Source organism: Chrysemys picta, chromosome 10 (genome assembly GCF_011386835.1).
Source record: "Chrysemys picta bellii isolate R12L10 chromosome 10, ASM1138683v2, whole genome shotgun sequence".
Taxonomy (NCBI): Eukaryota; Metazoa; Chordata; order Testudines; family Emydidae; genus Chrysemys; species Chrysemys picta.
The window spans coordinates 75,091,271-75,115,972 of NC_088800.1; the positions used below are offsets into that span (position 1 = coordinate 75,091,271).

The 24,702-nt window shown below is 43.3% G+C and overlaps 1 protein-coding gene across 6 annotated transcripts in view; it reads right to left on the minus strand.

Annotated features, from left to right (window-relative positions):
• PDGFA (platelet derived growth factor subunit A) overlaps nucleotides 1-24,415 on the minus strand; it is a 44,065-nt gene extending 19,650 nt beyond the window's left edge. For 5 of the 6 annotated variants that reach the window (XR_508312.4, XR_002888276.3, XM_042853176.2 and 2 more), the window contains exons 1-5: nucleotides 23,575-24,408; nucleotides 21,884-21,980; nucleotides 13,273-13,377; nucleotides 10,308-10,495; nucleotides 32-158 (exon numbers count right to left, since the gene is read on the minus strand). Coding sequence is in view for 4 of the 6 variants with exons in the window: in XM_042853176.2 (XP_042709110.1) it covers nucleotides 32-158; nucleotides 10,308-10,495; nucleotides 13,273-13,377; nucleotides 21,884-21,980; nucleotides 23,575-23,637 (580 nt within the window). In the remaining 2 variants the exon portion in view is untranslated. Of the gene's footprint in view, nucleotides 1-31; nucleotides 159-10,307; nucleotides 10,496-13,272; nucleotides 13,378-21,883; nucleotides 21,981-23,574 lie in introns of all 6 variants that reach the window. The other variant, XM_008164661.4, reaches the window with a different exon arrangement.
• Between the last annotated feature and the right edge of the window lie 287 nt (nucleotides 24,416-24,702).

A 24,702-nucleotide genomic window follows, 5' to 3' on the forward strand; every position in this document is an offset into this window, starting at 1 on the left:
GTATGTGTACAAAAATAAAAGGATGACGTACCAGTTTCTTCTTCTCGATAATCTGAATTAGAATTTGATGATGTACAGGTGCATTCCATATGCTCTTCTAACCTCACCAGAACTTCTTTTAATTTTGGCTTTTTTCTAACATATTCCACTTTTGCCACCTAAAAAAAAAGAATGGTGTTTGTACTTAGACACATTAATACCTAACAGGACTTAAGACAGGTGGTACATATCTATATAAACCACCTCTACCTAGTAGAGCATCAGCTACTTATTTCATGACACATCCTTTATACAAGTTCAGCAGTTCCAAACGGACCAGGTTTTCCCCCCCAAGAGCTTGATTTCCCATTCATGGGGTTTGAGCAATTCTATATTTCAGGATTTTTTCTAAGTCAAGGTAAAGTTTCATATTCAGTCTCAAATCTGCATTTGTCACTGAATTTACAGATTCTAATATATTTTTCTCTCTACAACATTTCACCAGGGTTATGTTGAACTACCCATTGTTTTTAAGACTAAGGCAAACAGCAAAGACATGGAAAAGCACCAGTGCTGTTTGAGAACCTAGATCTCAATGATATCTCATAAGGGATGCCCTCTCTCTGTCCTATAAGCTTCTTGCAGGAACTCTGGTGAATGAGAGCTCACTTACTTTTAAAAGAGAACTAGGAGGAAAATGAAAAGGAGATTAAAAGCTTTTTTAAAAGTCTTTGCTGAGACACATCCATCTTGCTTGATGTTCTCTCTCTACTGTATGGAAATGTTACCTCTTCAGATACACTGAGTACATATTTCACTAGCATTTAGGTTCCAGGCACATTTCAGGTTCAAGTACAAGTACAGTACAAACAGGTTCTAACACAGTTTGGTGGGCTAGCATGGACCGTATTCTAGCTCAGGAAGAGAGCTAAGATAGAACACAGATTTTAAATCTTCTTCTAACATGCACTGGCCCCATCCATACTGGCCAGCCTAACCTTCTTAGAGCCCTGTGCAACCACCACTGAGATTAAACCTGAGTGAAACCAATATAGATAGGGCCTTGTGCTGAGGGAAGAACCACACCCAAAGGGGAATCTTCTAGCTGCTTTGCTTTTCAACACTGCTCGGCATTAGGGAGACATCCAAAATATGCCTCCCATTTGACTGTAGGGGGCTGTAAACATGGGCTGTCATGGAGAGCAATGAAACCAAATAGTGCGGATACTGTATTATTTTATATAAATTAGAGACAGAGAGAAATCGAGAGACTGGGTCTCTGATCCCATGCACAGCTCAGATGATTGACACACATGTGGTGCTTTGAGGACATAGCACCAGTCAATCTATATATCAATGAAATAGGCAGGGTTGTTAAAAATTATCAGTGTCCAAAATTTTTAATAGACCCTTTTGCTAATGGTGTATGGATTTGTTTGTTGGGAGTTTTAATGCTCCTTGATCTTAGCATTGAGAAAACATTGACCTTCTGTCTTTCCAAATGCGGCAAGTCGTTCTCATAACATGGCGGGGGGGATTATACTTCGCAGCTGTCAGAAACCATCCTTTGACTTTCTGGACACACCTGACCAATGGACATCTGAATGAGAGCAGCAGAAGCCTAGAGTGAAATACTGGGCCCCGTTAAAATCAGTGGGAGTTTTGCCACTGACTTCAACAGAGCCAAGATTTCAAACCTACATTTCAGCCCCCTTTGTCAACAAGATCTGGAGCCTGTTTGCATTTACCCAGCAAACAATAGTTCTGCACGGACAGATGCAGTAGTTAAAATGTCCACATTAAAGACATTTTCTGAGGCTGTCAGATTTCCATACAAAAAGATTTAGAGCTGGCTCTAACATGTCAGAATGCCCTGCTGAAGGGTTAACTATGGGTCACAGCAATATGTTTCCGGCTCTTCTATCAGAGTATAACTCTAGCAAGGCTTAGAATGCAAAGATTTGAAAATATATGGTACATCTGAGTCACCCAGCATCAAAGGATGACTAATCCTTAAAATTCACAATAACAAACAGCGATTAAGACCTCTATAACCAGAGACATAGAAAGAGACACAGCAATTATGAAATGGCTTTGATATCTGTCATGCTTATTCCAATTGTTGGAATTAACCAGCGTCATCAAAAATTACTTGCCACTAAAACTGTAATCTAACTTTATTTTAGGCCATCTCTATTTTTTTTCCAAATTCAGACAACTATATAGACATGCCTTCCACTCCTTACTTTGTACAACACACACTGGAAGATGTAGGAGGAGATACTTAGAGACTCTATGATGATAACCTACTTCACATTGACCAATTAAAAGCTACAGTTTTTAGTGAAGTGCATTGTAAATTAAAACAAACAAAAAAGCAGCCCCCGGACTCCTCTTCCTCCTTCAGGCAACATAAGTGAAGGTTGAAGATTTATAAAGTGCTGTAAACATTCAATTTCTCAAGTTAAAACAACATCAAATACAATTAAATTCTTAAATTTGTGTTGTCTCATAACACCTGCTGCCACCATGGGATCTATAATTAATGCTAAGCTAAAACATTAGGCTCTGAGCCAGATTCTCAGCTGATGTAAAATGCCATAGCTATTTTGACATCACAGGATCCAACTCTAGGTTAGCATTCTTTCCCCCCCCTATCCTGTTGCGCGGAAGAGAAGGATAACCACACACTATTGTGTACTCTCCATTGCTTTGACATGGTTAGTCCTCAGCAAGCCACTCATTTCAACATGGGCGTCTTTCATCTTTCTCTAATGCCACAAAACCAAGAACCTTCAACAACAACAACAAATATTACTTATAAAAACAATGGGGGAGATAAGTTCCATTTGTGGGGGGTTTTAATCTCCCCCTAATATTACATTTAAATAATTGTACCATAATAGGTAGGTTAGGGTCTATGTTTGGTACCTCTATGGTCTCTATTCCACATTCCTATTGTGTGTGAGGAGGGAGAGGGGAGGGAGTTTGGAGAAGAGGGGAAGGCGTGTAAGGGAAAGTTATGTTGCTCAGATAAAAATATCTGGTCTGGTGGGAACACTTGATGGTATCCTCAGCTCCAAGGGGAAGGCAATGTTTCAAATTGTTCAACAGTGATACATAAAGAACGGCAATCAGTTTTCCCAGGCCGGCTGCAATGCAGAATCTCATGGAAATCAGGGACTTGAGCATAGGAAAAAGGCAGGACTCTGGGCATGAAAACCCTGAGAACCCCACCAGCATAATAACAAAATTAATTCTGTACAAGAACTTACAAGAAACCTCTCAGCATGGGAGATGACTTTTATTATAACACTCAACAACAACAAAGCCCACTTGGATGGTCCCTGTTTAACATACCAGGCATGAAATAAAATCCTGAATTAGGACACTTTTCAGAAATGAAATGACTAGCAAAGGCATCCGTTTGCTCTAGCTCAGAAGTGGATTAGCAACAGTATGATGGAATGAAGCTCTATGGACCTGGGCAATTCTAAAAATTGCAACTGAGGGGTCAAGTTAAAGAACGAAGACAGAGGTCTGCTGGGTTTTAACTAGACACAAAGAAGTCAGCTGGAGTCAAACCACAGCTGAGGCAAGGTGCATTTGCCTATAGTAGGTCAAAAAGTCATCGTACAATTGTGTTTTATAAAACAAGAACGATTATAACACTACCTGTTATGGGGTTTGTAATTGCTCTTAAAGGGAAGTTAAAGATCAAGTTATTGCCTGGTCCCATTTCAGAACAAAACAAGAGAATCCTGAAAGATGTAGTCCCCAGAGGGACACTGGGAATTGTATGATGCTGCAAGGCATGATGGGAAGAAGCATCAGGGAATATAAGAAGCAGCCTTTCCTCAGAAGAGGAGAAACCGGGGAGAGATCAGACCTGATGTGTGGCTCTTCACCAAGAGAGCAGAAGAAACAGCCTGGAAGAGGCTGTGGCAAGGACCTAGGAGGAGGCCTAGTGAAAGAAACCCAGGGTAGTGACAAAGCACATGAAGGAAAAAGTATAGGGTAAAACAGTATTGGTGAGGGCTTGAGGCCTGATTTTGGCTACACAATTAGGGACTCAGACTGGTGCTTCCAGAAAGAGTAGGAGGAAGTCCCCTTTTCACACCCCTACATGAATGGGGAGAGAGCTGTGGCCCATGGTGGACCAAGGAAGGAGCCATTTAGCCCTGAATCACAGGAAAAGAGAATACTTAGTCCAGTGAGGACAGAGGATCTGATTAGCTTTGCCTCAGGATGGAGGATTGTTCAGAGGACCAGAGGACCATTTTGCTTTGGATTCGTGTGGTTGCCCTGGAAGGGGAGGACTTTTGTTTTGGCTGGAAGCACTAAACCTACCTCAGAGGGAAACTATGGCCTGGCCCTGGACACTGGCAGGGACACTGAAGAGATAAGAACCCACCACACTCCTCAAGAAATGCTTTGTTATAGATGGATTCTTGCTACCTAGACATCCCCAGCCCTAAACCATACATGTGTGACCCCATGGACAGCCTACCAGGATACGCATAATTAGTCCAGAAGGCCTTGCTGGCAGAGGAACTACTACAGTTCCATTGCACAGTGTAGAGGAGGCCAGACAGGGGAGCCATGCAGGCTATTCGGGTGTAGGCTTGCTGGATTTACTGCTGTAGGGACTCAACAGCCACTGACCCCTGCATGTGATGGGGGATACAAAGACTGTGGAGGCTATTGTCACAGTTACCGGGCTAGCTGCACCTCTGTTTCCTTTCTGGTCTCACTGAGTGCATCTGCTCTCTACTATACTATACTAGTTCTTATACTGTACTCATCACCATAGTATCTGAACACCTTCCAGTAGTGCACCTAGCAACACATATCTGTCATGTATCCCAGTCTTCATACCTTAACCCATGGCGGAGTGGAATTCTGCATTTCTCCATCTCTTACACCAGGCCCTGGGCTACAACACTCTGTGGATCAACCATTCTTACCCAGCAGGTCTAACTGAACTTGGGTCCCTGCAGTTCTTTCCTTCAGGAGTCTAGTGATATCCAGGGATCAGACAGCCTTCTTAAAACCAAAGCATTGTTTCTTCTAACAGAAGGAACAAGACATTTCAAGAAAAAGAATTTTAAAACAAGAAACACTCTATCTGCTTCAGAGTAGCAGCCGTGTTAGTCTGCTTGCTTGTCTTACCTAAAGGCTTATCATCCTTTGATGGTAACCAAGGCAGATACCCCCATCAGGTCCCCGCATCTCAGTCTGCTTCTCCTGAGCAACTACCCCTTTCTCTTGAGGAAGTGCTCCTTTTTAATCAGCGAGAGTTCTTTTGATCTCTTGCATATCTGCCCTTTCCTGCCCTGGCACTGTCTCTGAATGACTCTCAAGTGTTGGTTTGCTGAGAAGTGACTTATGTTGGGCTACATTTTCCCTTCCTGCTTGTCTTTCCCAACAACCCCCTATTGAATTACACCAGCATATCCATACAGTAAACATCCCATTAACCAGCTCAATGTGCAATATTCATAAATTAATGCACAGCAGCTCCAAATCCATCACAGCTATTACAGCTGAAGTAGAGGATAAGGATAGTGGATGGAGCCCTTCTGCTATTGCTCCACAGACTGGAAAGGAAGATTGCTGCCTGCTGTTCCTGCAGAGATCCCTAGCACCCAGCTCAGCTACTCAGGCTTGGCACTGGGAACAGGATTTGCTCCATAATGTCCACATCTGCTGTCTTGGCTAGGAACACACCGGCAGATCTGCTGAATGAAAAGATGTGGTTTTTTTTCATGACTGCTATTGGGTTGACCCAGTTAAGTAAACTTCAGGAAATGCCAAACAAAGGGATATTCCAGGTCCTTGGGTTGGTTAAATACTTCATCTACCTGACATATTTCTGGAACGAATATAAAAGGGCCCCACAGTATGCCAACATTTTTATGGCTGACTTAGAACAACGCATCCTTAGCTCTTGTCCCCTAACGGCCCTACTCTACTTGCGCTACATTGATGACATCTTCATCATCTGGACCCATGGAAAAGAAGCCCTCGAGGAAATCCACCATGATTTTAACAATTTCCATCCCACCATCAACTTCAGCCTAGACCAATCCACACAAGCAGTCCATTTCCTAGACACTACTGTGCTAATAAGCGATGGTCACATAAACACCACCCTATACCGGAAACCTACTGACCGCTATACTTACCTACATGCCTCCAGCTTCCATCCAGGACGCACCACACGATCCATTGTCTACAGCCAAGCTCTAAGATATAACCGCATTTGCTCCAATCCCTCAGACAGAGACAAACACCTACAAGATCTCTATCAAGCATTCTTAAAACTACAATACCCACCTGCTGAAGTGAAAAAACAGATTGACAGAGCCAAAAGAGTACCCAGACTATGCCTCTGATGAAGAGGGCTGTAGCCCATGAAAGCTTATGCTCAAATAAATTTGTTAGGCTCTAAGGTGCCACAAATACTCCTGTTCTTTTGGCATAAAACCAATGGAACTTCTAAGCATTATGAAATGAGTTTTGTTGCGGCAACGTGCACAGTTAGAGAAAATACTTCCACAACTGACATTAAAAAAAAAAATCACACTCCACCAGCTGGCACTAGCGAGCGATTGGATTCCTTGCCATGTGCTAATCACAGAGGAATTCCCAAAGTCAAAATTCTGCAGGACTGAGCAATTTGCTTTTGCACCATGGTTCAGAGTTTGCAGTAGCCTGGTCAGAAAAAAGAACGAGTACTTGTGGCACCTTAGAGACTAACACATTTATTTGGGCATAAGCTTTCGTGGGCTACAGCCCACTTCATCGGATGCATGTAGTGGAAAATACAGTAGGAAGAAATATATTCACACAGAGAACATGAAAAAATGGGTGTTGCCATACCAACTATAACGAGGCTAATCAATTAAGGTGGGCTATTATCAGCAGGAGAAAAAAAACTTTTGTAGTGATAATCAGGATGGCCCATTTCCAACAGCTGACAAGAAGGTGTGAGTAACAGTAGGGGTAAAATTAGCATGGGGAAATAGTTTTTACTTTGTGTAATGACCCATCCATTCCCAGTCTTTATTCAAGCCTAATTTAATGGTGTCCAGTTTGCGAAAGCTTATGCCCAAATAAATTTGTTAGTCTTTAAGGTGCCACAAGGACTCCTCATTCTTTTTGCTGGTACAGGCTAACATGGCTACCACTCTGAAACCCGGTCAGAAAAGATACTCAGCAGTTCAGTAAAAGAAGCGGCAAACACTTCAAGTCTGCTACAATTCCTGAATCCTCGAGTATGTTAGCATAAAAATACAAGCAATAGAACTTGTGCTTATAAGCACCTGCGGGTCAACAAGGGAGAATGACTTTAAAACAGGCATTTCATTTCAATCAAACGGATGTTCTTTCATGCTAGGTATGAATAGATTGTTTAAAACATATTCCCGTGGGGAAAGGGAGACCCATCCGACATAGGTGCTCTCTGTGTTGCCACTTCTCAGACCCTGCTTTTTGTTGATCGCTCAGCGAGGAAAGAGATTCCATAGTATCAGGTGGCTTTTTTTCAAGCTAAGAATAAAGGATCATGCTGTGACTCTGTGACTCTTAAAACTATTGGCTGCATTTGGAGGTAGGGAGATTTCAGAGGGGCTTGAAGGCAGAGGGAGCCCCAAAGGGAGCATATCTTGGAGTGTGAGCTCTATCACCCTCTGCAAGGGTGCAGCCTGTGCCCGACTGTATTAATGCCAGCCAGGTCCACTGGCTCATGCGGAAGTGGAGAAAGGTCAAAGCACCCCTATCCCCCTGCCCCTTTATGGGAGGCCAGTGCCACCAGCAGTGCTGGCCCAGAGCACTGCTTTGCTCCCCAGCTAGACTGCAGCAGCCCCCTGCCTGGTACACAAGGGGTCTCATCCAACGCTTACTGAAGTCTATGGGAGGCTTTCCATTGACCTCAATGGCCTTAGGATCAAGTCCAAGGAGAGGAAGGTCCCTAACGCCTGCACACACCTTCACTGCACCTGCATGAAGTCCTTGCATTCCAGCTCTGACTTACTGATAAATGATAACTTTATCCACAAGGGCATAAAGAAACCTCCTTTGCTTTGGCCTGTGAGATAATACGTCTGCAAACCCACTCACTGACCTTTCTGGGTGGACATTTTTGCAGTGTGACTAGGCATGCTATGATCTCACCACCTTGTCAATGAAAGGGGAAGGAGGGAAGCCCTTTCAGTCCTAATCAAAAGAGCGCTTTTATCCAGCCTGACATCATGGAAAAAACAAGAGAGCTCTCAACTGCATTCCAGGAATAACCCAGACAAGCCCCCCAAAAGAACTCCTACCTTTCCTGGGACCCTCATGTTGGGCTTTGCTAGATAATGGCATGTACACCCACTGAGCTCTAAATACAGGATTTCCAAAAGGCTCATCCGACAATTAATTATATCAAAGCCTACAAGAGAAGCCGACTCTGGAGGAAACAAATACAGATTCTGTTCAGAGATTTCTAATGTGACTGTGGGGTCAGTGGGCAACCTCGACAATGAGCATCCTGTTTCTGTTTGACCTCCTGTCCTTCTTGCTACTTAATTACTGTTTGGAGCAGGGGACTTGCCTTGGAATTTTCTGAAGAACTGGCCGACATGTATATTGATACCATTGGTGTCAACTTATTAATGCTGCCATAAAAATCATCTTGCCTGATAGGGTTACTTTTAACTTACCCCAGTAATAAAATGAATGTAATCCTGAAGGCACCAATGCTGCATCACTGAACCGTGTGAGACAGTGAGGCAGATTCCTTGGCGCAGTAATGGTGGGGAGATGACAATCCCAGCACTGACATAACTTAAAGCTGCTGCCTAAGTTTTAAACTCTATCACTGGCTTACGTTCCCTAATACATCCTATGCCAGTGGGGGACTGCTGTGGCAGACTACCCAGCTCACTCACTCCCTGCCCCCTACAGTTCAGTGGGAGATGGAGTGGTGGAGACTAGGTTGTGGTACAGATGCACCAGCAGGGAATTCTCATCAGCCAGGGAAATTCTCTGCTCAGGATATGCGGCCTGATTTTCACCTCTTTGCACCATGTCAGCCTATTAACGATCGAATCTGGCCCAGAGAACTCAATGGAAGCAGGACTGGGCCCAAAGATGATAGCATTGCACTCACCAGTGACATCATGGTTACAGGTAGGGAGGCACTTTCATTCTAAGTCTCTATTTTAAATGGCTTAAACTTTGGGGCTTAGACTTCTCCACTTTGTTCTCAGCCCAGCAGTTAATTGTGTTGTCCCTGATTTTTTTTTCCTTTTCTTCAATATCAAGATCCACAAAGGAATGATGCCATGTAAGTGTAAAGTATAATTATTTTTGGAAAGACTGAAAAAATCTGTTCAGATGTTTTCCAGCTTATCAGAGTGTGAAACTGTTCTTCACCCATTTAAAAAACTGCTGCTCAGACACTTTTTTGTGGGTTCAGATAATTCATAATTGGTTGGGATGTCACACTTTGTACTTGGAATGTGCGATGACCAAATAAATGTGTTAGCAGCACCTTTTATAATTACTCAATAAACCACAGTAGCTGCTGCACTCATTATATCCTATCAGGCAAATCCATATTTGAGTTTTTAAAAAAAACAGAATTTTGACCTTAGAATTTGCAGTCAAGCATGGGGCCCAGAGGTTAATGAAGTGTGATTCTGATCTCACTCATGCTGGTGCAACTCCGTTGACTTCAGCAGAGTAACTACTGAATTGCACTGATATAAACGAGAACAAAATACAAGAAATACCATTAACTTCATGTAATATTTACCGGAAGCCTCTGGCAGGGAGAAATGGATTTTGCTTAATGAATAAATATAGCATGAAGCCTTGAGTCTCTTATCCCCAGGGATACAATAATTTGGAAGACATTTTTTCAGATCAAAAGTGTTATATTGTCACATATAAAAGACCAATTTAGGCTGCACAATATTTAATTAAAGAAACGTAATTCTGTGCAGTGGATTTTGCAGTCCAACGCCCCTGGAGTCATTCTATCTTTTAAATTCAAGAGCTGTTCTGGAAGAGATCGTGGGAAAGACACAATCAAAACCATTTTTTATTTTTTTAGATATAAAGGAAAATGAAAGGAATCTATGAAAATCAAATCCAAAAATAACATTTTCCACTAATCATATTTATGAAAGGCATCTGCTCACTTACAAGGGAGCAAGATATCTGACTGACTTTGCTAGGACGAGGGTGGTAAAGGTAGATGCTAAGTGGGACGCACACAAGAATTCTGAAGCTCCCAAACTCTTACATTAATGTCCCTACAATCATAATTTGCTCACCTTGACACTTCTGTGATGTATCCGTGATGGCTGGCATTTCACGCTGCTGGTGTTGCAACAGCCAGTACAACGTTTCACCTCCACGCACGGTGGCCATATCAGGAAATTAGCAGACGTGGGATCGATCTGACTCCGAGGTATCTCATATATAACAGTTCTTGTTTTGCAGACGGCAGGAATGGCTTCCTCTGCAAACAGAAGAACCCAAACTTCCAGGTGAACAGCTGTTCTCGCTTTAGAGCACACATGCTTACACTACTACGTGCTTAAGAGAGTGATTCCCACCCAGGCTTTTGCGACAGGTGCTCTATGCTCCTATTGCTGACATTAACGATAAGCCTTTGTGCTGGGCTTGGATAAGCTGTTACTGCTTGCCTCCTGTTCAATTGTGCATGCTACCCCAGAGTGAAGCCTGAGTTGCTCCAAACACCCAGATCACGAGATGAGGGCTTTCCACCGCTCAAGTTCCAATTCAGCTCAGAGCGTGGACAAATAAATGGGAGGCACAGACTGTCTGAAAGGTGACAGCAGGCAAAGACACCGTCTGAAACTCTCACTGTTGTACTAGTTCCTGATAAGTAGCTGGATAGGGACTGGTCCTGAACCACAGAATTCAGTGGAAGCTTTGCTATTTTCCAGGATAAGGGCCACAATGTGCATCTATGTATATTTCACACATACAAAGCACATGTAATAAACTGCACACAATCTGCTTCTGTAATTTCTACACCATGCACCATCCCTTTGTTCATGACAAAACCTTCTCCAACTTTCAGTTCTGAAGTGGTCTTAACACCAAGCTGTCATACAAATGGCAGCACTCCTTATTTCTGAATGAAGCTGGGGAAATTATGCATGGCTTGATTTTTTTAACAAGGCGAAACCATGAGAATAGCATAACCAAAGTGACTATAATACTATGTTCAGCAAATTATTTTACCAGGTCTCAATCTACAGCAACTTCCTGGTGCTGAAAGACCAGTTTACAAGCAAAGGTTTCAGGCTTTTGAGGGTTAGCTGTATAATGTTTGCTGTGCAATAAAGCAATGTTGTGAGATATTGCTAGGTGACAGCTTAGTCACAGTGCATTACGCTGACATATGAACAATCCAAGATCCACAAACCTGAGATCTCTTACAGCCTAGGATGATAAGAGCTAGGGCAACTCAGGAAGTGACATTCTGGACTCCAGGACCAGATGGGCTGGCAAAGAATGCTTTATCTCTGTTATGGCAGCCCCTGAATGGTGAGAATTTATTTGAAGGCAGCTTGTTTTTTGCTGTCCAGTTAAAGAGACTAAGCTGGTGGGGTTTGATAAAGTTGGGATGCTCTTCAATACCCTCAATCGAAGTATAAAGAGAAGAAAATGTGATCTGGTTTGAACCCGTAACTTGAAAGCCTAGGATCACATTTGCTTTGATTTGGTTTGGGAAAAGGTCCGTTTTGATGGGCAAGCCCCCAGAGGAAGCTTAAAAACAACTCTATAGGGTGGAAAGAACGAGTAGTACTTGTGGCACCTCGTTCTTTTTGCTGATACAGACTAACAGGGCTACCACTCTGAAATCTATAGGGTGGGTAAATATCACAGCAGAGGAAGGATGCTTCTCACTCCCTACAATGCTGTTAACTAGGCCAATTAAGGGCCTGATAGTGCAAGATACCGGCAGGGCCGGCTCTACTGTTTTTGCCGCCCCAAGCAGTGCGCCGAATTGCCACCACAGACGGCGGGGGCAGTCCGTGTGCCATTAGGGTGGCACGTGCATTTCCGCGGCGCCAGCAATTTGGCGGCAGCTTCTGTCTTCAGCCGGAAGACAGAAGCCGCCGCCGAATTGCCGCCGCGGGCAGCTGAACATAGAAGCTGCCGCCGAATTGCCGCCGCCGCGGAAACGCATGTGCCGCCCTAACGGCACATGGACTGCCCCCTCCCCTGTCCGCGGCGGCAGTTCGGCGCGCTACTTGGGGCGGCAAAAGCACACGGACTGCCGCCCCTTGCAGATTGCCGCCCCAAGCACCTGCTTGGAATGCTGGTGCCTGGAGCCGGCCCTGGATACCGGGCAGCTCCTGCAAAATGCTAAGACCGCCATTCCCGTTGACTTTAAATGGGAAGCATTCAGCACATTACAGAATAAGGCGCCAAATGTAGCAGGTGGTTTCAGAAGCATTGTCCTCTAGAGGGGTTCAGTGTGATAAGTGTGCAGTTGCCAATTCACACAGCAAATCCATGCTGACAGTGTGCTCTGCTACATGTTTCATGGGCTCTTAGCCTAAAGTTAAAATATACTGATTAGGAATTACCCACAGCATATAAGAATATGCATGTTTTCCGAAGAGAAGTTAAATAGTAAATGAGTAAGTTCTAATCGCTTGTAACAAGTGTAGTTGCATAAAAATGCCATTTTGAAGTCAATTAACATCTATTTCATTTTATATCCAGGCTTTTGTTTGAAACCATCATTTAATACTTATTAAAAAAATGCCTTGTAAACATGCCTGGTCCCTGGTGTAATATGGGAATTAATGTCATAGCACTTCAGTCTTGCTCTCAATTTTTGGATAAACTGGTTTGGAATTAAAGAGTCAAGCTGTTTCCTTTTCTAGAGCTTCTGTCCTGAAAACTCTACCAACTGTTGATGTTTTTTTTAAAAAAAGCACATTGCAGTAGTTGTTCCCCACACTACGAATTATACATTGAATATCGCCACATTTTCTAACTGAGGTCTCCCTTTTAACATGCTGCAACAAGAAAGTGAATGTAAAGAATTTATTCATGCTTGTCTCTTGTGGATAGATTACCCAGCAGAAGGTGACTGATGCAACAACTGACTTTGGAAAAGTGACATACTCAAAGGAAAAGACCATTTTACTTTCTACTTTTTATTTTGCACAATGAAGTGTCTTGCATGACTAATCAAAGGAGCCCCCCACGATTTTGTTCTTTAAGCACAAATAGCTTGTTGTTTCTTACCGATGCTTCTTTTTCTGCGAATGGGTACAGGGTGATTTTCTTGGACATGTTTAGCAGAATGAACACTATGAGATCTCAAGTTTGTTTCTGAAACATCGTCATATCCTAAAGTAGAAAACACAATATCAGACCTTTACTGTGTCATAAGCACGACAGTCACTTTAATTCTGCACTATTAATGGATAAGAATATGCGTCAGCCATACAAACAGGATCAAATCCTGCCTTAATATACAATCCTGTGAGACTCCTGCCAATAAAACAGCAGGGGCATAAGGGCAGAATTGAATGCAGAATTTCTCACACAAACATATGCATTTTTAACTCTTTAATATTTGTTTTATGGAAAAATATAGAAACTCTCTGTGTTGTATGATACAGGGGCAATTCTGTTTTAATTCCGTTGCATTTTTTCCTGTGAAAGGCATAATTAACTGTCTAATTGAATCTAGGTGTAGAAATCAGAATAACAATATTTCATGCTGCTAATACACAGATTGAAGTTCTCTTATAAGAAGTTCCAAGAGTTCTGGCGGTGCGAGTCTACACAATACAAAATATGGTGGTGTAGTAATAATGCTGTTCCTATAAACTTTCTCTTGTCTGGCTAACTCAAGGACAAGCAATAACTAGTTTGGGTTTCCTTTTGGTCTCTCCGTTGCAGAACAAATCCCTTGTGAAGTATCCTAACCTTTGGAGGGGCATCTGAAGCTACTGCAGACTCTGGGATTGCATCCAGGCTTGTCTCGTTCCCTAAATAAGCCTACCACATGGGTTAAAGGGCCATGAGAAAGAGCAAAGATGGAAAACTTGGCATTTCATTTATCATATACAACAACAAAACGACCGCTCCACTATTTGGTTTTGTGAAGTGAAGCAGTCCAGGTCGTGTCACATGCAGTGGGTTTCTGAAGGCTATGAGCACATACTTACTGCATTGCTGGTACAAACAAAATGCAGACTGAAATGTAACTAAATTCCAACACATCTCGTATGTGTGGTAAGCTGCCTATTGGAATGCCCTCTGTGACATAATGGGATATTTTATAGGTTTCACTGATGCCTTCAAGGAGAACTGTAATATGCATAAAAAATGCAAGTGGGTGGCGTACAAAAAATCAATTATACTCTCTGCTTGCTAACAGCATGTAATGGTCTCCTGTTTTCTGTAGCTTTGCACGCCTTCTAAACTCTGCAGTCCTTTCTGCTTCCAGTACATTTATATGCATATTTCATAATGTATCCACACTGTAGTGGAACCTGTTTTACACTCAGCTATGTTAACAGTATGGATCACACATGGCTGCTCTATAAATAAACCGACTCCTTCCCCCTCCCCCCCCCCCCGCACCCCCACATACAAGGAATCACATCCAACAGAGCGTGCGGCTGTGAAATAATTACATGCCTCGGGTGCATAGTGAGACATAAAGACAGAGGCCAGGTGCCTTCAGCACCCTTAGAAGGAATCACATGCCCTCAAGTGTGTAATTCCTCTTTTCGTATAAGTGGAAAAAAGCAGACTAAGTAGGCTAGGCAATTGTAGCCTCCAGCAAACACTTCCACTCCTCTGTTGGCAAATCCTGCCCATTTCCTAAGACACTGGGACTGATCCTGTGTAAATCAGCATAGCTCCTTTGAACCCCATCTATCTAGGTACATATGTGGCCTTCATCACAGGAGTATCTGAACACCTTGTGGTCACTAATGGCTTATAGCCTCACAACACCCTTGTAGGGTAAGGAAATATTGCTCCCATTTTACAGATAGGAAACTGAGGCCTGGGGTGGATTAAGTGACATATCCAAGATCACCTAGGATATGTCACTTAATCCACCCTGTACCTCAGTTTCCTATCTGTAAAATAATAGGAAGTAGGTAGCTGAGCTGGGAACTGAACCCAGGTTTGCCAAGTCCTACCCCAGTGCCACTAGGCAATCCTTCCACTCTTAGCAGAGCGAAGCTATGTTGATTTACACTAGCTGAGAATCTGGCCTGTCATTTTTCCTCAATGGGGTCTCCGAGTACTCACCACCTCATAGGACCAAACCCTTAATGATTTCCCATATGCTGGGAGCTCATTAAGCGCTGGCTAGATGTCTCTCTTTGATGCAATAAATTATAGTTCAAAAGCAGGGCGACCATATGTCCCGTTCTGGCCGGGACAGTCCCTTTTTTATACCCTCTCCCAGCCATCCCGACTTTTTTGGCAAAACTGTGCATTTATCCCATTGGCTCTTGCCAACTGATGATCAGTTGGCAACAACAAACTCAACAAATGCACAGTTTTGCAAAAAAAAAAAAGTGGGGTGCGACCCTTAGCGGGGTGTGGAAGTACATGTGGGGGGGAGTGGCAACACCAGTCCTGCGCTGAAGGGAGGGCTAAGGAGAGCGGCTTGGGGGGGACTTGAGCCGGCCCTTGGTGGGAGGGGACCTCAGGCCAGTCCCGGGTGGGCGGGAGAGGGCCTCAGGTGGCCCCAGGGAGGGGGGACCTCAGGCTGGCCCTGCGAGTGGGTGGGCAGCGGGGCGGGCTCAGGCCGGCACGTGGGGTGTCCCGTTTTCTGTTTGGGGAAATATGGTCACCCTATTCAGAAGCAAGCTGCATTAATTCTGCTTAGCACAAGCGCCTGACTTGCACAGGGCGCGAAGTTATTCTGCTTACCTGCAAACAGTGTTTAAAAAGTAAAGACTATCTGTAAAACTGATACCCTTGAGCCTAGCCTCCTGCTGGTAGCAGCCATCTTGCTGAAAAAAAAAATGAATTGTGATGCCAGCAGTAGAGCAGCCCTGAGTACCAGATTCCAATCCTCTGTCCCTTATTAGGCAAAGCTCCTATTTAGCATAACTCAGTCATACTATATTGCTTTATGAATCGGGTAAGATCCAGGAAGTAATCTCATCAACTAACCACTACGTTAAACCCCGTGTTTATGGGACCACAGTTGCACAACTCAGAATTCCATTTAGCCTTATTCTACCACCAGTTTATAAGCAAAATGACATGTTGGATGTGCTTATTATAAGATCACTTGTAAGGCGCTGAAGGCCCTTGGCTTATATTGTACCTTGATGTATCACTATAAAATGCAATTAGTTCACAACCATATGCCCAGCTGGGTGCAATTCCTGAGAGCAAAAAGAGTAGAGCTACCCTACTGTTAACACAGCTGACTGTAAAACAAGGTCCACTGACATCTAAATGCATTATGAAACATGCATACAAAATGCTTTTTTTTCACTCAATCGTTGGTGTCTTTTTATAAGCAGAGTTGTGGCGCATGTGGTTATTGTAAGAACTGTGCTAAAGTGCTGAAAGCAGTTGGCCTATATTGTATCCCTCTTGGCATCTGGGCCCACAAAGGTATTTAGGCTCCTAACTTCCACTGAAATCAATGAAAGAAGAGGAATTTTTACCATTTTAATAGTTAGAACAATGCTGTTTCAGCAATCCAGAATAGAACTCTCCTGTTGACTGTTGAAGCCTGGAAATAAACTCGTGATTTGACAACAGGGCTCCTGAACGAATGGTGTCAGAAATTACGTCAATTTTCCCACAAGATAGACGTGATCAAGAGAATGAAGCTGCAGGGGACCAAGTGCCTCAGAAATGCAGAGTTTCCTGAACTCCCTATTAAGTCACTGAGAGCTGTGGGTGCTAAGCACCTTGCAGGATCAGGTCCTGAGAGCAGAGTTGAGAAATGTAACTATATAGGAAAAAGTATGATTCCCAATTTATAAATGTTGCAAAGTACTGGTCACTAAATCAACTTTGAGGATGCTGTGCTGAGCAAGGTGAATGCCACTCTTTTAAGATGGGGTAGTTCATTTAATAAAACAAATGTTGTCATGGCAGCTGATCAAGTAATTTCTCTTTAATCTTTTATGCACTGATGCACTGACAACATTTTGATGATGGGTAGAAAAAAATCTAGCAATTAGCTCTGGTCAGTCCCTTAATGTAGTTGAAATTGTTCTTTTTTGTTAGATTGGCATTTTTCCACTATGTCAAGGAGGAGCTAATACATAAATCTCAGTGTTCCTATGACGCTCTGCCAATAATGTGATTACTGTACTCTCTAAATAAGCATGTGAAAAGTGCCCTAAAACTAAAGCAACTGTCATATAAATATTTATATATCTGTATAGTATCCTCGTTTTCACATGTAATTTTTGTGCCTAAGGTACAGTCCCAAATGGTGTGCTTACTTGTATTCTGCTAAATAAGTATCATCTCAATGTGTGTACAAAAAATGGAAGCCCAAGATTCCTGGTATCATCATCAGCTTATGAAATTCTCATTGTCTCTCTTTCAGGAATTCAATACAATGTACAATAACAAATACAATCTCTCTTACAAATCAGTCCTACTCCCAAAAGCCCAAGGCAAAATCAGACAGTTTGATCATATTTCTATCCGGTGTAAAATATGCCCTTGTGACATCCCAACTCAGAGATTGTCTAAGTTTTAAACTTTGATCTACTAAAAGAAATTAAAATAGTAACACGTAGGATGCATTTTTCTGTACGGAGTTGTAATTTAGTATCTAAAAAGAATAACATTATAGTATTTAAGCTTTCCAGAGCCACATTCCCTACATCATGTCTGGGGGCAGAGGGCGGGGGGTGGGGGGAGAAGAGAGCAAAATACAGACACATATCTCAAAAGCTTGCCTCCTTCACTGTTTCCAGCTGGCCTAATAGAAGATAATATCTGCATTCTTGTCCATTTTTAAACTGGGGTTTGGTCCAAAGACCACTAAAGTCAACAGGAGATTTTAATGAATTAGACTCTTTGTGATTTAATGAACTAATATAATAGCAATTTTTCTGTATGTGTGTTATTTTATAATACACCATTAGAATTTAGCATTGTAGTAGCACTAGAATTTCCTGGTTGATGCTCCATCATCCACTAGTACAGGGAAACTATTGTTCCCTCTGTGGGAGATTCTCATCTCAGTCATAGCAGTGATGAGGCAGGAGGCAAATCTAATAGATGATGAAATGAACTCTACCACCCACAGGAAAGAAGGGAGAGGGTAGTGTGTGAATGGTAAGAACTGCTAGCCAAAGAGATTTTGCAGGCAGAGTAAATGAAATGCCTCTGTATTGGTGATTTATTCTCTCAGCTATTAGTAGTAAGTTGTGGACCTTGAATGCTAAAGAAATGTACTTGCTGGGATCATGCATGCTTTATATTTTAAGTAGCCAGGGTTTGATTCTGTTCTCAGTGGAACTCAATGGATTTACATCCGTGTAACTTTCATAGGGACCTGTTTCTGGGATCCTTACTGAGACAAAACTCCTATTGCCTCCAATGGTAGTTTTCTTAGACTAGGGAGTGCAGGATCAGGCCATAAGAGTATAACAACATAAGAATGGCCATACTGGGTCAGACCAAAGGTCCATCTAGCCCAGTATCCTGTCTTCCAACAGTGACCAATGCCAGGTGTGCCAAAGGGAATGAACAGAACAGGTAATCATCAAGTAATCCACCCCATCGCCCATTCCCAGCTTCTGGCAAACAAGGAAGAATTTGGCCCAGATTTTCTTTATTGAAAACATTGATAAGCACTATGTTGGATAATGTTTTTCTTTAAGTAATATGCCAGATGGTGTGGGGGTGTGGTTTCTAATTTTATGAAGGGGTTATCAGTCATCCTTGCAGTGCAATATCAAGTCAAAATCTGTCAGAATTCAAGGAAGAGCTGCCCACTCTGACTTACAAGACTTACTTGTGAAAAACATATACTGTGTTTGTTTTACAGTGTGAGAGAGAAAGTGATCTCTCTCTCATATCAAATTTCCACTGACTCTGCCCCTTACTGAGCTATAGGTTTCTTAGGGAAGTCAGACATTTACTGCATGAAAGCCTGATTCTGCAAACCTTTGCCCAAGAGAGCAATTCTTACTCACTTGAGAAGATCTATTGAGTTTAATAGAGCTAGTCACTTGAGGCAGGATTTGCAAGGTTATGCACTAAAATGAGGGAGAAAGTAATGATTGAATGGGTTATGTGGAGTTTTGTTTTGGGTTTTTTTGTGCAATCCATAATTTAACAGAGTAAATGCTGCAAAAACACCAACATAACTGCTGCATCGATCTTAACTGAACCAACCCTTTTAAAATGCAGTTATTATTCTAAGGCCTTGGCTACACTTACCCGGTAGTTCGGCGGCGAGCGATCGAACTTCTGGGTTCGACTTATCGCGTCTAGTCTGGACGCGATAAGTCGAACCCGGAAGTGCTCGCCGTCGACTGCGGTACTCCAGCTCGGCGAGAGGAGTACCGCGGAGTCGACGGGGGAGCCTGCCTGCCGAGTGTGGACCAAGGTAAGTTCGAACTAAGGTACTTCGAACTTCAGCTACGTTATTCACGTAGCTGAAGTTCTGTACCTTAGTTCGAATTAGGGGGTTAGTGTAGACCTGGCCTAAATAACAAATACATTAAACCTAAAGAAAGAGTATTGAGTGAAATATTATCTTGGCAGTGCTAACCATCAGACATCTGACTTTCTAGCCCATGCTAACCTCACATACAATAAACACGCCCAATCCTGCAATCCTTCATCTCCAAACTATGCCCACTGAATTCAATTTTAATTGATTTTGTATAGCTATAATAATACTTGGGGTCTAAGGATTACTTAATCAAGTAAAGACTTCAGTATTGGGCCCAGTGATGTGTTTAAGCATAAACTAAGATTGTAAATGACTATCTACCTCCATCAAGGCCCAGTCCTGAAACCATTAGTCAGAATAGAGTTTAATGCTTCGATAAAGACTACTCACGTAAGTAAAAATAAAGGTGCAGGACTGGATCCTTAATAGGGATTTTTATAAATTCATGCCCTAAATATTAATGTTTCATGTTCAAATATTAAAATATTTATATTTCCTGTTTCTCTGGTGCTTTCTGATGGATGCTTTGCAGTAAAACAGCAAAATGAAATAACACACTTATGGTTAACTTCTTAATTTTTCAGTACTGTTTCTGCTTGATATTTGCAATTAGGTAAGTAATTATAGCCTGGAATAAGTTCCTCTGATCTGCTCCATTCACTGACATATTTTAAAATAATATAGTCTTGTATCTACCAAATATTGACTCAAAGGCACAGGAAATAAAAAAAATCTGTTCAAATTCCCAAGTGCTCAGGCATCTCCCACAGGAGCTAAAATATTCACTGACTCCAATGGGATAAGGATTAGGTCCTTATGCACTTGAATGGCATAACACACAATTTTAGGTGGGGACATATGGATTCCTTATTTTGTCCCTATTGTGAAAGCTTCTTTAATCCCAATGACATAAATACTAGCAGAGCAGAACTTCTGTCTCTAAAAATTTCAGCCCAATCCAAAATCAAGCTGGATAAGAGGGTTTTTGAAGAAAGAATGTTTTTAAAGGTATTAGTAATAAGCCATTATGGCAAAGCAGTGTGAATGAGATGAGTATTTGAAACTTCAGTTTAATGGGACACCAGTTACCACTCAGCATCATGAAAAAGGAAAGCCGTGTCTGTAAACTATGTTTCTGGTACATTTCTGTTCACTATTACTTCACTTTAAAAAAAAAAAGGTGATTACGTTAACATTTAAAAAGATGTTGCCACATTGAATGAAGGGGATTGAGCCTAGTCTATATTTTACCAGAATGCATCCCATATGGTTTAAATGGAGATCTTCCGATACCAATGCAACCAACAGCTCATTGACTTTTTGTTTGTGCTTTTAGAAAGGTAGAGGTTTACCCTTGGTTTGTGGAGGATGCATCTGTTTGTTTTATTCTTTCACAAACTAACTGAAGAAACCACCAACAGCTAAGTGTATCAACTGAAATGTAACGATTCTGACTCAATAATGCAATGATTCTGAGATTTGATTCAATACTGCAATGATTCGTTCCAGAGTAGAACATTAGTGAATTGTACAGTCTCAAAAGCCTAATGGTGCAGAAAATAACCTCCTGCTATTCTCTTCTGAATGAGTGTCTGTAAGCTCCATAGGAAGGTTCCTTTTTAAAATCAGTATGGACAGTTTATTTTCCTTTCAATAAGCCCCAGATCTTGGAGAGACATTACTTCATTCATAAATATTGTTGCAAATATTTTAAATGACTCTCACACAGTAGTTTAAAGATAACGGTGCAGTGGAATAACAACAATAAATATTATGGAAATTCTTTTTTGCTGATAAAGAGGTCTGACAGTACAAAGGTCACCAAATCAATATTATATACCGAGAAATATGTGCACCAAGTTTATTTGGTGTCTGCTCACTTTTTGATGGTTTCATTTTTAAATGCAAAATAAGCCTGTTTTGGAAACAGATCCTTGCCTGGGGTAACTGTTCTTGGACTTTTCTAAGAACCCTGCTGGGATTGGGGAGAAACGCCTGAGTCCTCATCATCCTCTGGTTTCCCTGCTTTGGATTCTGATCTTTGGGCTAGGTCTGTCGGCCCACCCAGCGCTGGAAACGAGTGAATGGAATATTCAGAAACCGTCTCTTTAAAGCCATCCCCACAAACAGACACGTGCTGATCTGTGGGCCCAGGTGCCACCCCTCTGAACAGTGGAATAAAAAGGGAAGGAAGGAAAGAGAATAATTTACCTACGGAATCAATCTCCAGGAGGCGCTGCAAATCGCGGATGCTGTGGATTTCGCTGTGAGCCAGTCTCTCGATTAGCTCCTGGGGGATTTCAGCTTCCTTCAAACAGACAAAACACCGAATCATTGCTTCCCCCGCCTGCTCCAGGATCACCTCCGAGTACATCAGCACTGCAGGCTGTGTGCCAATAGACACCCCTGAAAGCTCTGAGCTCATTCTACCCTGCTCCCCACTACGCAAGTGGAATGGGGCTTTGCGCGTGAAATTCTATTAAACAGGCTCCTTGCTTAACATTTTCAAGTAACTCATTTTAGGCATCGCCTTGCGTTGGAGGGTTTTGCTGGATGTGTTTCGATTAGACATTTAAAATCTCCCCTCCACAGTGTTTGGTTTGCGTTCGCCGCCCCTTGATAGCCCCGCTGTTGTGCATAGGCCGGGGGAGAGAGAGGGTGACTAGAGGTGTTTATGATTTCATAGAGCTATCACCAGCAGAAGAGATCAAGTTGAAATGCGCCACGACTCTGAAACCCAAACCCTTGAGCAATTGTTTAACACTTTCATCTTTGATCTGGTTTAAAGTTTCTGCCAGGTGGAGAGATCCTTAAATCTCCCAGAAACTTACAGGAAGGGGATAAAACAAAGTTTTCAAGCTGTTTATAAGCTCGCCCCAACCCAGGGCGTCAGCACCTTTCCCTAAGGTCTGTCGGGAAGGAGAGAGAAATCATGTATCCTAGACCGAAGGCGAGCCAACAAGTACCCACGCTGTAGGTATAAACGAAAATGAAACTTATAATAATAATAATAATAATAATAATAACCCCCCAGGCACGATGCTTTAGGGGTGAGCATGTACCTTGTGCCGCTAGCGAGAGGCAAAGTGGGGTTTCAATTGTCCTACAAATTCCCTCAAATCTTTCCCTACAAATGGCCACCTGTAATAATCCCCAGAGAGACAGAAAATCATGTTTCTCTTAGATCTCGCTCCATAGGAATCTACTGACCACACGGTAGGAATATACAAATGGGTTTAGGTCAGACTAGAACCCACTTTTCCCTGGTTGGACTCCAAATAAATAGGTACAGGAAAATTTATTTTTACATTTTTGGCCGCATAAGAACAACTTCAGCTCTGAAGAGGGGAGAGGAGGTTTTAAATGATTTCGGTCTTAAACACAGATCGTGTGTGTATATGAACCCAATAGAGTAACTGCTCCTCGGTCATTTTATTAGCGGTTTCATTCTAGTTTCTTGTTAGCAGGAAACTGCGCTATAATCCCTTCTCCTTGCCATGCAACAACAGGTCCGAGCACGGATTTCTTTGCAAATAATCCCAAGGCTGTTGGCGTTCCGATGGTGTAGAAAACTGTAACAGGGGAGGGTATTTCTTTATTTTTTCCCCAAAAGCATGCAGCCAACAAACAGCCCTGGAGCAAAATGCACGGTCATTCTGTTCACCCATTTGCACGCTACATGGCAACTTGTTTTTGCCTTTGCAAAATTCTAGCAACAGTGGTGAATCGCTTCCACCGGCAGCAAGACTGAGAGATGCCCTGGAGGACACTAACAAACGATCTCCCAGGTTAAAAGAGGAGCTTCCCCCCCCCCTCCCAAACGACCTTCTAAACACTCTTTCCAACCCCCCGCCGCGGTTGAGCACTAGGCATTAACAATGCAAGAAGCCAGTCTCACCTACCTCGGGAAACGCGAAGGGAAGGTAGCAAAAACCTATCAGCAAAATGCAAGCCCAGGTCCTCATCGCGTTCTAATACACTTGGGGCACGAATCAAAGGCAAGGGTGCTGTGTCGGAGCTCCAGCCCGGCTCCTGTGGCTGGAGAATTCAGTATCATCCCTCGGGGAAAGACACGGGTGAGGCGTGCGGCTCTTCGTCCACGTTGAGGTGTGGTGGGGGGGGGGGTTGTATGTTCCCTTTGCTAGAGGAGCTCCGCTTCTGCTGCTCTCTCGCGCGCTCCTCTTGGCTTTAGGACTAGACCAGCCGGTACTTCTGCATATTTGCTTAGATCAGACCAAAGTGAAACCCAAGGAGTCAATCCGGAGCGCAGCCGAAACGCCCATCACCTGTCTGAGACAAGCTCGCCCCCCTCCAGACGTGCGGGAGCGCTTCAAACCCGCCTCCCTTCCCCGGCAGGAGGCGAACCCCAGCAGCAGCAGCAGCAGGTTCCTTTAATTATTTATTTATTGCAAGATCGCCCCCCCCCCCCATCCAGCGCTCCACTGGCCCCCCCTTTCTTTTTCTCCTTGTCAATGGATCTTTATTTATAGGGATCGAACTGTTTCTCTTGCTGAAAAATGCCTCCCCCCGCTTTCCCCTCCCCACCCCGGCTGGGGTGAGGTTAAAAAAAGATAAACCGGAGCAATATTGCAAGATCACAGGCTGCCTGGTGCAGTTTCTTCCCCACTTTGCACGGGAGAAAAGCCAGGTTTAAATCCCCGGGGGCCCGGCACCGGCTCGGCCGATCGGAGCGAGGAATCGGAACTCCCAGGGTGGGTTCTTGAGCTGTCTGGAGTGTGAAATAATCCCGAGGAGGAGAATATACCACAGGCACCCTCCCACCCCCATGCGCCTCCCTCCCCCCCCCCCCCCCGAGTACTCCAGGCAGCAAACAACAAGTAGTGGGAGGGGCTGGGGGCTTCCTGCTGCAGTCTCCAACCACGCACGCTGCAAAGCCACCTGGCAGCTGAGCCCCGCACCGGGGAAAGAGACCCTGCAAAACCGGGGGAGGGGGCTATGTGCCCCCTCCCGCTGCCAGCCCAAACCCTGTCACCTCTGCGGCACTGGGAGGGAGGGATGAGCCAGCAGCT